The following is a 16,539-nucleotide window of genomic DNA, read 5'->3' on the forward strand; positions in this document are numbered from 1 at the left end:
ATACACACAGACATCTCACCACATAAACTCACATTAATCATGTTGAGATAGCAGGCAAACACTTGATGAGGTAACGCAGTGATCTGGCATCCAGATAGTAATCACAAGTAATATCAGAGCTGTGTCCCAGGCTTGAGGTGTGTATTATTTTAGATTGACTGTCATAAGTCACTAAACAGAGTTTCTGACTGTTGGCGGTAGGAGCAAGGAGTGTAGCACAAACACAATTACTATTCCAAAAAGGTGTCCTGAAGCAAATTCTCTGACTTTTGGCAGGCAAGCTTATGAAAACTACTGTGCAGTACATTTGAAATGGGAATGCGTCATGGGGAAAATCATAATATTAATAATATGTGTGACTAGATACAAGTTTAGATGCATGCATAATTGTGCAGATTACTTATTGATTATTATTTTTATCTTTGTTGTGTAGTGATTTCCAAGGTTTAACTTTGACACATATCACCATGTGTATGCCATAAGTTTGGATCCTTGATTTTGATATTGGATCACAGATTGTGTCTTTGATAAAGGTTTATAATATGTTACCTGGTTATTATTGTCCCAAGGCTAATTTGTTGTAGTATATTACTGCTATGATTATAGATCATATTCCTTCCAAACTAGATAAAAGAGTAACAAACATGCTCTTTTCTCTTTTCTCTTTTTTCAGAAAATATGGTGAGCAAAGAAGACACCAAAGGCACTATCTCAAATTCAGATGAATCAGATTCAGAGACAGGCCCATCACACAGCCTTGATGCACAGTCTGGACCAGAATCCGGCAAGCAGCAGGTAAAGAAGAGAAACAAGGCCTTACAAGTGCGTTTTAAGGATATCTGTGACGCTCAGAATGAGTTTCGAGGAAAACACTCCAGATCCATTTCCTGCAAAGTGACACAGAGAAAGTACATGACCATGCCTGCCAGACGTTCTATTCCAAACGTGACCAAGAGCACTGGTGTCCAGACCTCGCCTGACCTCACGAAGCGATACAAGACTTTCCCTTTTGAGAGGAAAAAAGGACATACATTTAAACATACTGCTATGGTGGAAGATTATAAAGGACAAAACAATGGTTTTTTGAGTGATATAAAGACAGGAGGAGAGGATGGACAACCTATCGGGGAGTCCGCCAAGTACATGGGTAAGATTGTGGGCCAGACAAAGGCATTGCTTCACCACACTGATGACAGCAGTGATACAGAGGATTTGCTTTCCAGTGCCAACTGTGTGGATGGACCTTCTTGTCCAGACTCTTCACATTTCTCGGAAGTGTGCCATCCGGGCAGCCCTGCTTCCAAAAAGGAGACAGAGTACCAGGGTTGTGGTACAAGGACCAAACACAAAGGATTACCCAAAGAAGACATGGGAGCTGGCACTTCTTCAAAGCGCCAGCTGGCTAGCACAGAGTTTTCACAGAGCAAGTCAAAGGGTATGGGCCCTGTTACGTGGAACTCTTTGACACAGGTGGAGTCTTTAGGAAGCCCGTCTGTGAGCTGTAAACGGAAAAAGGGTACACAGCTAAACGAACAGCAGTCACAGACACTTCCCCATAGTGCCAAATGCTCTGTGCAGTCACAAGGGCAGTGTCGGATAAGGCATGTGTCAGCCTCCTCTAAACTCCAGCAAACAGTTGGTGGGGATGAGGGCTTTCCTCTAAGAGACACAGGAGCCCCAGGCATGAGGAGCAGCCAGCAGATAATGCCCTTATCTGGAGACAAGGATATCAAAGCACAGCTGCAGGCCATGGAAAACCTCATCAGCTCGAGCCAGGAGACCATCAAAGTCCTACTCGGAGTTATTCAGGAGCTAGAGAAAGGTGAAGCGCAGAGAGAGGGGTGAGTAGAGTAAGCTTTACAGTGCAGACTTTTATACATGTAACTAAACATACAGTTTACTTTGTACACACATGCACATATCAGTGTGCTGTCAGGAAAAAGCGTAATTCCTATAACAACATGAATCTTAGTCTTGAGTGTGGTAACTTTGGCCAGATTATTTCAACTGCTTTATTTGAAGTTAAACCCAAAGGAAGGAGAACTAGAAATGATGGTATTAATCCCTAAACTCACATAACAACTCTGTGGGGGGGCGAGTATAATCACATTTGAACCAGGAAATTGGTCTTTAAACTGTGATGGGTCTTCACAGTGGGCAGTTGTCAGTAATGACTTTACATTTTGCCTGTGATTTCTCTTCTAGATAAATTCAGGCATAAGGAGGATTGTTTAAAACCTGTATGGTTGTCTGACTGCTGGGGTTTCTTTCCTCTGCAGATTTCTTTGTTTCAGATCCGTGTTCCCAGATTTGAGCAATTAACTAAAGTGCAATTTTATAATGAGCAATTACCATGTTGTCCTAAACTACAAAGATACGACCTTAGCTGTAAACTACAGACAGGATCCTTTAACAAAAAAAAAAAGTACAGCCGAATACTGGCTGGGAATGGCATCATTTTAGCCCGGTTTTGCCTAATAACTGAAGAATTGGACAATAAGAAATGTTGACCAGATGATGGCACTAGATAAAAGGTCAGGGGATCAAATATTGCTACTTCATCCTCTGTTTACCATGTAAAGTACCTGTAAAGTAGGGATGCGCCGATCAGTTTTTGGGCCGATAACGATACCTGAGTATGCAGAGTATTGATCAGATACAAATGCTTGAACAATAAAGTGTATATCTCACTGTGTGGTAGGAAATGAAAATATTTTATGTGTAAGCCAACATCGGGCTTGACAATCTTCATAAAGTACTCAAGCCATGTCCACAGCCAGACTCCTGCAGTGCTATTGAAAGAATCAAAATACTCCATCTCCAAAACCCATAGCAACACAAAGCAAATTGTATTTAAGTCTTCCATATCCAGGGGAGAACAAGGCACCCCAGTGTGGCTCAGTGGAACGTGGTTGTAAAGGCCCAATTAGTGCAGCCTCATAACACTTTGCCTTTCATCTCCACAAAACCTTGCCTGCTATAGTGCCCACACTGTGTTGTGCCCTCCACAGTACGTTCCCATTCCCATTTTTGCATGGGTGGACAGTCGGAAAAACCATCTTTAAGACTACACTTTGAGGTGAACCCAATTAAAAGTCTTCATGTTCTCACCAGGAATAAATAGATGATGTCAAGTGTATCTTAAGCCACTGCCATTAATATACATGCAGTGACAACAGGATAAAGGTAACCCATGGTAAAGCAATAGACACATTGGGCCTCGTGAAAGAAGCACTCGTACGAACAGATTCATTCTTAAGTGGCTTCTACGAGTGATTTCGGAGAACTTGCCGCCAATTTTCTAGTTTTTTAAATTTTCTCTAAGGTACGAACACAATTTAGGAGTGGTCCAGACCCGCCGTATGAGTCATTTGCAATTAGTCTGGCATTAATCTTTCTCTGTATATTATAAGGTCAGTGAGTGTCACCATGTGTGTCATGGCTAACTTACTTCCTTTGGATTTCTTAGCGTGTCGTGGCCTTGGAAGAGAGCTAGCTTTTTCACATGCAGGTTTATTCATCCTCTATTGCAATGCCTGACATCACCTATTATGGCATGTATTCTTTTGTCCATCGCCATAGAGATAGAGATAGAGACTTCTTCTTGACCCCCTTCCATTGCAATCATTGATCGCCTTGCTGTGGCGAGATTTTCATTATGGAACTATTTCCACTTTATTTCAGTGACAGTACGACCCTCAGGTAACACGGCATTAACAGCTCGTTACTTTTCCCATTTCTTGGCTTTAGCAGGTCCCTTATTTCTGCTGCTGCTGATTTTCCTTTATGCATCTCATTCTTTGGTGCCATTTTCATTAATGAACACTTCTGGACAAATGGGACAGGACTCATAGCCTTATATGGTACTACTGGGGCTCATTTACAATTGTCATGCACACACGCTCATTCAAGCACAGGTGGCATTCATCATGTTTACGATGGTCATTTACACATTTATCTGAAGTTTGCTGAATCCGTCGTGGCTAACTCATTTGAGCCCAACGTACAAAAAAAGTAAGAGAAAGTGAAGCTGAGCATACGATTATGTTCCTGCATGAGGCCCATTGTTCGTATGACAGCATTCATTATTTCAATATCTCAATTCTTAATTTTTGATGATTTTACTTGCTCTCCCTCACATGTCCCAGGAGTCAGTTACAAACAAGAAAATTATGTCCTGCAAAAGTACAACAGGAACTCAAAAATAATGCATGTGCTTGTCATCTGTTTCCCATCTCTGATGAAGTCACATGAAATGGATCAATGACATCCTGCAAAAAGGAACAACAAACAGCTGTTTCACATTTCCAAACCTAAGCAGAAGTGGGTCAGTGACACTTGATAAGTTTGATGTTAGTCACTGATGATAACACAGTTCCTCCTTCTTTCTTTCTCAACCACAGCATAACTGAATCTATCTTAAAACCTTGACCAGCTTCTATGCATTATATAAACTATAGTGTACAAGGTTTTTTGCTGAAAGTGGTTTTAAGATAACAATAACACAGTTGCACACAGACTATTTATCATTTTAAACGCTGCATAGTTGAATATTTTTTCTCACAGTATGTGCATGCCAGCTCTCGGTTAAACTGTATTGATAAAAGGGCCATAATACTACTGACATATGATCATATTCAGATATGAATGCCGCTACCCATGCTAGTCACGCTGCTGCATCATATAGACAGTAAACGTTACTCACAAAATAATGTCTGCTCAGTCTGTTTACTATAGACAAAACATGTGCATAGCATAAGATGACATACTCACCCCCATATTTAACGCGCGCCACATCTGAATGTCGTTTTTGATGACAGGTTATCAGCAAAAACAAAATGATATGCAGTGCTACAGGCAGAGCAGCAAGCACTTATGAAGGGGGTGTTGACAGTAAAAGTGGAATGACGAGGGCAGGACATATCCCAGGACAGCTGACGTGGGCAGACAACACAGCAGTGAATCTGTGCCAACAGTCGGCTTAGTGAAAGAATATCGGAGGTGCAGGTTTTTTTGTCCATGATGCATCTATGAAATCATATTCTGTGACATTCTGTGCTTTTTAATAGCACTTAAGTGGCACTTAAAGTACACGCGGTGATTATGAATTTAGGTTAATACGCTTTGATTATTAGAGCGGAGCTCTTTAAATTACAAAGATGTGCAAGAAAAGCTAGGCAGCAGCACAGCACTAGTGTGGATCTTGCCTGTGCAGTGAGTTACCGTTCTTGCTCACAGCTGCTCAGAGAGACTTCATTTGGGAACAGGGCAGGATGGATGAACTTGTTGACCTTGAGCTCCCATCAGCGTTTTCGATCCACGCGCTGTTCTGTCTCCCCCCAGTGAGATCACCTCTCGTGTCATGGCCCCTCCACGTGACATCCAGCAGGGTGATGGGCTGCCGTGACAGCGAATAATTACATGTGCAGCTCTAACACAGCCCCTCCCTTCATCCCCAGACCACTGCAGCCGTGACTTATTGCATGCAGAGACGTATAGCACAAATAATATGCGGACCTGCATGCTTGTGTAATCTCAAATTAGGGAATATGCATAGAATGTTCCAACAAAGCCATTGTTTATTTAATATGTCGTCTTTAACATGTGTACGCATCAATCTCCGTCGTGCCACAGAGATGGCTTATGTTGGTCCTTTGCGGAGGTCTTTCAACATAACAAATTGCAACTCTTGTACAGTAAAGACAACAGGCCCTCTGGGCTGTGTTCCTATGCCATAAACAGAGCAGATACAATTTGTCTTGGTGATTGCATTTTTTGAATCCTTGTTGTTCATTATGTCTGTAGCAAATTGAGTTGGATGAGAAATAAAAAAGATGTACAGTATAGCGCAAGTATTGATTTTTCTCTACACATGATTCATGCAGCATTTAGTTGCTACTTACTTCGAATTGCCTATAGAATTGAGACACAGAACACATTTTATAACTATGTGGCGGCAAAGCGAGGTAATCCTGTTATGTAAAATCAGCAGGTCTGCACACTTGATTAACCAAATCTGAGAGAACTGCAGGATCAGAGCCCCCTGCTGCATTTTCAACTGTTAGGAATAAACAACACTGGGTGAAAACCAAGCTGAACAGATTTTGGCTGATAGCTGATGCCCACAGGTGTTGAAAAATGGAAGCTCAAGCCTGTCACTGGAGATCACACGTATCTTTTTATCTCTCTGTTCACAGGCTCACCTACCGAACAGGACAAGACACAGCAAATTGTGACACTTGTCGAAACAGCGCATGCATCATTTACAGGTGGGCCCTTTTTCACAATCATTAATATCTGTTTCATAAATGCTGCATTAAATGCTTTTTTTTTTTCTGTATGATAGTTTGGTTCAGTGTGAAAGGGGGATGCTTACAAGAGGTGTTTGGTGCAGTGATGCTTTTCTGTGCAGAATCATGAAATCATCATCAGGGATATGGGAAGAAGAGCCCAAAGAAGTAAATGTGCAGCTGCTGGCGGTACTGTTTAGAGTATATTCGGTGTTGCACTACAGCGTGTTTTTCTACAGTACAATGGATGATGAAAAATAATTATTCTGCAGAATGTGTGGCTGTAATAAATAAATAATCATACAGCCGTAGGAAGTGAATTAGATAAGATGGGAAATATAGTTGAACCTGTCACGAAGTATGAGGATCTAGAATTTCATCACATCCCATTAAACTCAATGTTCTGTTGAGAAACAAAGGTTGGATTAACTCTCTGGATTTATGTCAAAATACACAGCGGCTTTGTGTGATGTAAGTGTTGCTGAACAATGGCTCTGAAGCAGGTGGGAAATACGCTAAAGCTATAACCTTGTGTCATTTGTCACTTCACTCCGAAAGCCTCTACTGCCGAACCCGCTTGTTACCTTGTTCTTTAAAGCAGGAAGCAGACAGCTGTTTGGAAAATACTCTCCAGGCAATATGCTTTGTACAGTGGGACTTCTCGATTGCTTTCGTAAACCTTGTATCCCTACTGAATATGAAAGTTTGCAATGTGCTGCATTACAATAAAGGTTGGTTTTAACAGCAATACAATCAGAGCTGATGCCATTTTAAATGATCTTGAAAGAATTTCAGTTATTTAAAACATCTTGAATATTCTAAAGTCATGATGGTACTTAACTGTGAATATTTTTCGTGCAAAGAAAGGGAAACTGCCCTGTCCTGGACACGTTTTTTCAGGATTTTTGATTTATGTAATATTTTCTACAAGATGCCTCCTCTCTCTTCTCCCTTGACGAGTGCATTGTGTCAAGCTGACCCAGATTGTGGTGTGAAAACAATACTGGAACTTGAAAGCAGGGTCCTCATTTCGTATTAGACACAGGGGGATGAGAAAGCATTGGGCCTCACAGATCTGTTCTTAATCAAGTGTCGCATGACAAGTCATGTTATAAGACTCATGTAGCAATAGTCTGCATTTCTCCACAGAAGGAGAAAAACGGACTTTGATTTGAAATTATAACGCCTTAATCTGCATTTTGAGTTTAAACATGTTGCTGAAATTAGCTAAAATCCCCAAAAAATAATAATTCTCACACTCCAAAGCTGCCGGTTTGATGGAAGTTACTGCCCAGGGGAACCTCCTCTGTTGCACCCGGCATTTACAATGAGTCATATCCCCTTGGCCGCCATCCATCATGCTTTGCTCTAGCGAGACCTTTTTTGGCAATTTAATTCATGTCAAACCGTTATTTATTTATATGCTCAGATGACAGATGAAGTCAAATATTCTAATTTCTGAGTCCCGTAACACTGACTAATTTGTTGTTGTTTTTTAAACCTAGGCCTTAAAGCTCCTTGATTATGCTGATGATAAAATAATGAACATGCAACTCATGAACAGGTAGTGGTTTATCACGTTAAAACTTCAAGCAATTATTCTAGTGAGCCTCAGGGGGAAAAAGTTAAAGAGATTTCAAATTGAAATAGTCTTGCATGATCCCATTGACATCCCAATACACATTGGAGACTTAGATGACATATATTCCCTGATCTGGGCCGCACACTAATCAATACCTACTGGATATGAACACCACAAATGACTCAGACATGAGCCGCTGGCTCGCCTAAGGAGCACGACTAAACTAAAAGGTCTATTGTTGGTGCATCAAAACAAGAGCTTTGGTCTGATGTTGGTCTGAGTTGAAGCAAAATAAGAAACAAAAGGGTTTCCTTCATCAATATCTCTCCAAAACCCCAGCAGGATAGCGGAGACAGAGTACTGCAGAGCGACAGCTACTCTTACCACTGCAAGACGGAGAGCAGCTGTGTAATCAATAAAACTGGAAAACAGATTTAAGCCTCTACTGAATGATCCTGAGAATAAGATTCACCAACCGAAGGCAAAAGGAAGATCACCACTACTCAGCAAGAGCTGAAAACTGACTCCACACTCCCTGGAAAGGCAAAACAAACATACCTGAATCTGATGCTATCAGAGGAGGAATTTTAAGGCCTGTTGTGGTTTGTTCCTACCCTCTAATGTGACCCACAGGAACGTTTCCTAGCGGTGGCAGGAGATCCATACATCTTCATAACTAAACGTGGTTAACGTTGTGATACGGATGCAGTTTGGATAGGTGTGGGCAATAAAATACTTAGTTAGGTTAAGGAAATGATCATGGTTTGGGTTAAAATAGGAATGTTACGTAACGTATGCTACGTCCATAAGTCTCGAAATAATCATTACCACTACTGCCACTAAAGGTTGCCGCCTAACAATTAGTGTAAATATGGGTCGTAGTAAGCTGCTTGTACAAACAAGCTATGGGGTTTGTTTTTGGGGGAGGACAGTGTCTCCTGATGACCTGGTATGGTGTGAGTTCACCTAAATAAAATGAAGCTGTTCACCTACTATATCCAATATAAAGATGTTGTAGTAAAGAAAGCCAAGGTTAGTACATTTAGTGAATAGAATCCCATTTCTCACAGACAAACGATATGATAATTATAGAGTAGATTATTAGATTCTGAAAGCAAACGGAGTGAGGCTTGATCAAAATGTGTACTGCTCCTGTGTTACAGCCCGAATACTGCAGTGTGTCTGTCAATCGGTGTCCCTATTGATTACACAGGCCTTTTCTTTGATTTGTTTCCATGTGTTTAGCCATGATTGTAAGTAAGTGTGCTATTCAATCCGAGGGTTTCAGCAGAGTGTAAGAATATTTATTACTGCAAATAAGTGGTATGGTAGTAAAGGGTATTATCTGTCATGTGATTTTGACTGGACCTCTTGTTTAATAACGTCTTACTGCAGATAAATGTGGCAACAGGGTGCATTCGGGTTTCATTTAACTGAGAAGCAAACATTATAGCTTTAACAGCAACATAATTTGTACGACTGAAGCAATAAACCCACTGCGTAGAGGAGCAAAGAAAAGTCCCAAAGCCCATAGCTGAGTTTCTCTTTTTCTACCTCACTGATCTTATCTTCTGCCAACTCTGTATGTCGGTGAAGCAGCTTGGCTTAATGAACAAACTATGAACAATTTCTGATGGCAAAAAAACAGCCCCCAGTCTGTTGTCAGCAAACCAAAGCATGTGGTATGCTAATAAAATCACTGCGGAGTTCTAATAACGTGGAAGATTATCATTTCATCTGTGCTCTGTTTCATTAAATGTTGTTTATTTCAGATCACCCAGTTGGTTTTTAAGTCAGTGAATAGAGCAGAGTCTCTTTGCAAGCAGGGTAGTGCACTGTCACGGTCCTATCTATTTCTGCCAGAGCAATTGTCATAAATATCTTAAATTCTGCTGTTTGGTATTCTTCAGCTGCACAAAAAGCATTACCTTATTGTTTGCCTCTGCTCTTGATTTCAGATGTTCTTTTTACTGTCACATACAGCCAGCTCACCTTATCACCAGCAGCCCTGTTATTATAATAGTCTATTAACACAGAGAGTTGAACTACTTATAGGGCAGCGGTAATTACCTTGATGGTCAAACCACTCTGCGTGACACCTTGAATAGGAGGCAGTGATGCGAATTAAAGCCTAGAAAAGCAAGTTTGGATGAAAAGTTACCCCTCAAGGTTAGACGACTGCGTGCTGCAACTGTAACCGTGATTAGCGGCCCCCGAGATGTAGCACTTCATTTCAGAGCAGTCCAGCATCTCCAGTATGGCCAATAAATTCAGGACATGAGTAGTTGCTGAGCTCCGGTAGTCAATCTATAGGTCTTATCCAGACTTCAGCTCTGCCCTGACAGTCCCTACCCACCCTCCGGTTTACTGCAGCATCTCATACATCACTGCAACAAATAGGGCGTACATATGGCAAGTAAACGAGAGAGAAAGAGCTAGAGAGCCTGAATGTAATGTAAATTAGGGGACTAACTATAATGACACTGTCCATTACATCAGGGGGAAAGGAATCCCTTAACTTCACCCACATTACAAAAGAAAAATAACTCTCACCTATATCTCTCGTGGTGTCTAGTAATGCAGATTGTTTCAGGTTTTACTTTGTTACTGAGAAATCGTGCGTCGGCCCTAATTTTGGCATGGTGGACAGCTCTAAATACGATACAATATGCATGAGACTCGGCAGCCTTTGCCATGGAGAAGAGGTCAGTCAGGGGAACAAATCAGAGTGGTAGCAAATTCAAAATGCTTCATTGCAACATGCAAAACATTCAACTCAAAGACAGAGATAGTATGATCGGACTACATCAATTATCTGCTCTTGTTATCTACATTTCAAACAAGTAGTTCAAACAAGATATACAAGAGCATCCAAAGCAAATTATATGCGGCCTACCACTGAGTCAACCTGGAGTATACAGCGGGAAGCCCAGTTTAACAAACGTACTCAGATCAAAGCATTGAAGGATTTTATTCCTATCATGCTGTGTTGAATAAAAACCAGCATTTGAATCAAAGAATGCAATGTAGTTGTTTCCAATTTGGAACTAACAATGACTTTGAAAGACAGTTAAGTTCAGGGAAAGCAATATGATGAGACGCAAGAGCTAATTAGCACTTGTATCGCATGCTGAGATGCTGGAGCTGTCTTTTTTTTTCATGGTGAACAATTGTGAAGATTGCTTACTCTGTTTTGTTCTCATTAATGAGTTTGGGGTTTACTTTGTGTGTCTGTAAAGCAGAAGGCTGTGTAATAGACAACAACAATGGCGTTTTATATCTGAGATACATGACGGGGGAAGAATTCAGCATCTGATCAAGATAACCTGCGGGAAGTATCTGCTTCAACTGTTGCCTGTCAGTGGGGGAAATAACTGTCAGTCTCTAGCGATTCATTCTACTATGCCCTGTCATAGTTCCGAAGATGTTACACTATACTGGGCCTGAACCACTCATCTTGTCAAGTGGAGAGTTTGAACTTTGAATGGCCAAAGGGGAAATCACCGGAGGAGAAATTACTTTTGGTGCCGGCAGCGGAAAGAACAGAGAAAAGTGGCGAGCAGGTATACACTGCTGAATGAATAGAGTATGCCCTGCTAAAAAGACATCTCACAGCAGCATGAATCCCTCCCAGGAGCAACAATCATTGAATGGTGCTCAGCACACCACGACCACAGACAAACAAACGGCTCGCCACTGATCACAGCAACAGCTACTCACACTGCATAGCTAAAGAGATGATTAATCTGCTTTGCTGAATGCCCCAGTCTCCAGCTGCTTCAATCTGTTTTTGCACAGAGATGATCTTAGATATAGCGCTTTTGTTTTCTGAAGCACCTGCTCCCCAGTGTCACCCGCGTCATACAGTGCTGCCCTTGGCTTCCCACCGTGGCATTTGTCCACAGCGTACAGTAATTGCAGTGATCTGCCAACTGATTAATTGCCTAATAATTGCTGAGGCTATTCTGTGTTGCACTGTGCTGCTGTGATTCTGCTCTGCTTTCTGTCAAGTCAACATTCTTGTTGTAAACAGCAGTTGTAAACTTGCAGGTTTTTTTTTTAACACAAAACAAAAGATGCATATAGAGATAAAAGCTGGAGCAAATGAAATAAAATGATGATATAAATAAGAGATGTGTGCATCACATACTGCACGAAACAGCAGTTCTGTCAAAATAAAGGCTTTAGTCTAATCTAAAAACTGAGTTTCTCACTGTCATCAGTGTTTACCTGCAGGTGTGAGTGAGCTTTTATTTGAAGTGGAAACAAGGAAAAGGCACATAGGAAAATTAAAAACGAGCAAAGCACTGAATGAAAAGAGGTTTTGTTTTGATTCAGCGAAACATGCTTGAAAATACCTTTTTATATCAATAATGAGGAGTTTCAAGCAGCCACGGGCTCTTGCACATTTCTGACTTGCTTTTCATATAATCGAGTGTATTGATTCATTGTAAGTCCGAGCCTGCCAAACTACTATCCAGCCCTCCACGCGGATTCTCCCCTGAAGGCTTTAATAGAGCTCTGTTCTTAACCGACACTTATCTTAAGGGTGAGGACAGTTCCCAGGATTCATTGTCACTTTGAGTATAGCATATCCAAACTAATTACACTGCCCATCAAAGCCGTTACCCTATCAGGCCAAGCTTTGTGCCTTAACGTCTATTTGTGTGCCGGCAGACAAGGAGAGGACTTCATGTTTGACCTTGACATGTCAGATGTCATCTCTTTCAGCAGCTTCACTCCCCTCCACCTTTAATCCCTCCAGAGTTTGAGTGACAGAAATAAGCTTTGTAAATCGTAGTATTCACAGTGCTTTAAAAATGCAGTGTGTTGAGTAACGTTGGCAATGATCAAAGTAAATGAAATGAGGATGAATCCAAAAAATGCCCCAAAACCAAAAAGCAACAGAACATTTTATCATCAGGTACGGTTTGTTGAGGAGTGTCACTTTGGCAGGCGCATAGCAGATTATTCATTCTCTTCTATTTCCACTCAGATGCTACCACTATTTATTGCATACCCCAGGAATAAATACATTAACAGATCACTACAAATCAATAGCAATAAAGTGAAAGGAGATGGTGTATAATAATGCATTTATCCCTTGCTTGAATACAGGCAGTTAATCAGGATATGCTTGGCCTCTCACTGGTTTCATTTGGAAGGGATTAAGCCCTACATTTATTCTCTGGCCTGAGAGATTTAATCGGAGAGAGAGTTCAACTACGGTGCCGGGAACAAAATCAGACGATGACCAGCCTGGGATTATGCTGGCGGGTATGGAGGTCTGATGTCAGGAGCAACCCACTTTCTGGCTCTTTTTTTATACAAATATAATCTATGCAGGAAAAGCCCTTTGACTGCATTCATAAAAAATACAGACATGACGCAAAGGAACTCTATTACTCGGAGGAGTCTCTGAAATGTGGATATGTGCTGCTAGAGATATGTGCTGCCAGGGTGTCTGCCAGTGCATTTGAACGGTTTGCCTCCCTCCCAGCCTCCATCTGGACATCGGCGTATTACTAATATAAAAAAATAAGTCAAAAACTGAGTCAGAAATGCCCCAGCTTTCAAAAAGATAAATCGCTAACTTTAAACACCTACAGATGAACGCACTTTGATTTTAAGTCAATGAATCTACTGTCAAATCCTTGTTTTTAAGGTAAAATACTGAACTGAAAAAGGTAAATTATGTAAAACTCTGCCTCTCGTGCTTGTGTTACAGTGTCGAGCTGGACTTCAAACTGCAGGAGGACAAGCTACATCTCCTGATGAAGAGGCTTTGCCCCCTGGACAGCCAACAATGTCCCGCTCTCCCTTACTCCAATGAAGTATTCACATCCACCCCGAAACGCAAATCCAAGACAGAGTCCAAAAAGCATGCTCGTTGGAAACTCTGGTTCCTTTGACTGAAACATGAAGGCTTCGCAAACAGCCTTTTTCCTGGGAAAATGAACACCCCCGTTATTCTCGAAATGGACGAGAGAATTTTCAGAGGGAGCAATCATCACATGAGGATGGATAACAGCAGAAACCAGTTCATTTGGGGGCGCTGAGTTGAGACTGCACATTAAGTCAGCTGGGGGACAGCAGAGACAAAAAAACATTTTAGATTCTGTCAAACCTTTTTCTGGCATGTTCGCTGAAGAGGATGGACACACACCTGCAAAAACTAGGTGAGCTTTGGGATACATACGTATATGTCTCTTAGCTGCGTAAAGATGAATGTGTTTGTATCTACTAGTTAAATGCAACTCAATAGTTTATATGTATGACTTTTTATTGCCTTCTCCAATGCAATGCACTTTTGGTCTTCTTCCCCTTAGAGCATATTGCTTGGCAACAAGAGGAGGCGCCATGTGGAGGGCCTTTTACGAGTGAAGCTATTATCTTTGAATGGACATCAGCCCCACCTCCGGCAAAGCACAAACATTTGACTATTGACAGGAACATGCGTGAAAGACTGAAACACCATACAATACATGGCAGTGTGTCAGCGCTATTCTTATGACCCGTCTATTCTCTCTTCTTCCTCATTATCTGTCAGCATCCTGCTCAGTTTGTCCGTCCGACTGAACGTCTGCCTGCCTTGGTTTATAACTCCTGTGTCCTCCCTCTCTTTGTAACTCCGTCCCTTTTATCTCTCTCTGTCCTTCTTTCTAACTCTTCATTTAGCTCACTGTGCAACCAACCAACTAGCCAGCCAACTTTGCCTCAGTCATCCTGTCCTTTCTGTTGGCTACACTGTCACGTAATATTCAGAATTTATATTTCAGAATATCTGAATCTTTTAAGCAAAGTACTGTGAACTGAAATTTATAAAAATATATATGTGTGGGGCCCCTTCTGTTGAAGCAGGTACAATTGTTGAAAGTGCAGAAGTGTTCTGGGTTAGGTCGAATTCTTTTTAACAACACACTGTGTATATACTTCTAAGGCAGAATATTTTCTATGATAACTTATAAAGGGTTTTATTTAGTTTTGAATTTCAAACAAAAAGTAAAGGCTATTTTGACATTTCTCTTTTGAGTTCTTTAAGAGTTTGCCTTGCCTCAGAGTCACAGATTGTGTCACAGCAAAGCTCTGATGTGAAGTCTTGAACCTAATCTACTTCTAAGTCATTTATTTCATGGTAGGTTAGCTAACATTTGAAGTGTCGTTTTTTTTAATATTGATTTAACTTGCCATCCAACCGCGAGTTCCATCTTGTAAAAACATTTTTTTTTATTTTGCAGAATTACAGAACACCAAACATCTGCTTATCCACCCACATAAACAATAGAAGGGCTATATACAGTGTTGATGGAGTACGGTAGCAATCTTACAGCAGAGACTTGTAGAGAAGTGTAGCCAGCTTTGGTTAAGTTAAAAAAAAAACACACACTGATGAACTTGCACGCTGTTACAAAGCAGGTATTTACTTTAAGTAATTTTATAACAGCAGCTCGTATGTAGATTATGGTACTGTATGTCTGAGAAATGTCAGGAAGACTCATACTGGCCTCCCATCATTAGACTAGGCAGTCGATAACATTATTCAGGTCACCAATTTCCATGCAAAGATCTGTACCTTGAGAAAGTGCAATTTAGTGATTATGTGCAATATTATGCATTTTTCTACTGTTTCTACATCACAAATAAAACATTTTCAACTAAAAAGGGATCTGATGCGCTCCTATGTCTGTTGAAAGCTAGAGGCATTAGAGTTGCGAAGTGAGACGAAGAAAAAGTTCCATTCATCTTTCCCATAGTCAATGATACGTGACTCACAGTTGGAGTCCTCCTACAGCTTCGATTGGCACGAAAACTTTCCCAGTTGACTCATCAGTACAAAAGATTAACAGGCATGTTAGAAAATATCTGTTTCTTAGATAAGTTAAAGCTACAAGCTTGTGTAAACATTTTGTGGGAGAAGTTAACTAAGACTCCCAAGCTTCATTTCGGTAAGAAACCTCCAATGATCTCAACTTAAAAAACATTTCACGTGCGCTATTTAGAAAACAGAGAATTTCTATGTTAAGTAACACTGACGATATCATTGAAAGTTCAAATGGAAATGGGAATACAGAATAAAGAAAAAGGGTTCCAGAGGCAGCGTCCCCTTCAACTTGTCAACTCTCCAGCATGCTACAGTACTAGGTGTAGTTACAGGCGGAGCTGCATTCACCCGGTGTCAGACGGTCCTCCTTTTACATCTTTTGTGCTTTAGTGAAGCAGGGATTGACCATGACCAGGGCTCAGCAGCGGCAGTGTGGTTCAGCTCCTTCTTCTCTCTTCTAATGTGATTACTGCTCAATACCAAGAAGAGACACTTCAATTCAAGACCTGGAGGCTCAGGCGAGTGGGGGTTCCAGTCATTCAAACTAAGTGAACTGATCCATCCTCCCACCGTCTGTCTCTTTCATTCTCCTCAGCTGATTCTCTTTTTGCTTTTATTTTACCAGTGTCCTCTAGCATTCGATTCCTGCAGCGTGTACTTCCTCTATTTCTGTTTCCTATTTTCACAGCTTATGGTTCTCTCTACATTTGTCTCCTTTATCGGTCATCTGCCTCTTACTCTTACATAGGTGTTCCCATTTTCAGTTTGTATTTACAAAAGCCAAATTAGTTTAGCAATCAAGAAAAGAAAAATGCTTTTCTTCTGTTTGGCATTATTGGTATCAT

General features: G+C 41.0%; 1 protein-coding gene across 1 annotated transcript; it reads left to right on the forward strand.

Annotated features, from left to right (window-relative positions):
- Window positions 1-678: 678 nt before the first annotated feature.
- insyn2ab (inhibitory synaptic factor 2Ab) lies at window positions 679-13,784 on the forward strand. The gene is made up of 3 exons (XM_076075679.1): window positions 679-1,841; window positions 6,198-6,269; window positions 13,601-13,784. The coding sequence occupies exons 1-3, from the start codon at window positions 679-681 to the stop codon at window positions 13,782-13,784; spliced, it is 1,419 nt and encodes a 472-aa protein (XP_075931794.1).
- The last annotated feature ends 2,755 nt before the right edge of the window (window positions 13,785-16,539 follow it).

The sequence above is a fragment of the Anarhichas minor genome, unplaced genomic scaffold (assembly GCF_050575085.1).
Source record: "Anarhichas minor isolate MPS153535 unplaced genomic scaffold, ASM5057508v1 ptg000054l, whole genome shotgun sequence".
Classification (NCBI taxonomy): domain Eukaryota; kingdom Metazoa; phylum Chordata; class Actinopteri; order Perciformes; family Anarhichadidae; genus Anarhichas; species Anarhichas minor.

Bases quoted from the DNA above. Each gene is read 5' to 3' on its own strand.
- insyn2ab (XM_076075679.1), top strand. From the start codon at position 679: ATGGTGAGCAAAGAAGACACCAAAGGCACTATCTCAAATTCAGATGAA. The intron at 1,842-6,197 runs GTGAGTAGAGTA...CTCTGTTCACAG, and splicing joins GGTGAAGCGCAGAGAGAGGG to GCTCACCTACCGAACAGGAC. The intron at 6,270-13,600 runs GTGGGCCCTTTT...CTTGTGTTACAG, and splicing joins AGCGCATGCATCATTTACAG to TGTCGAGCTGGACTTCAAAC.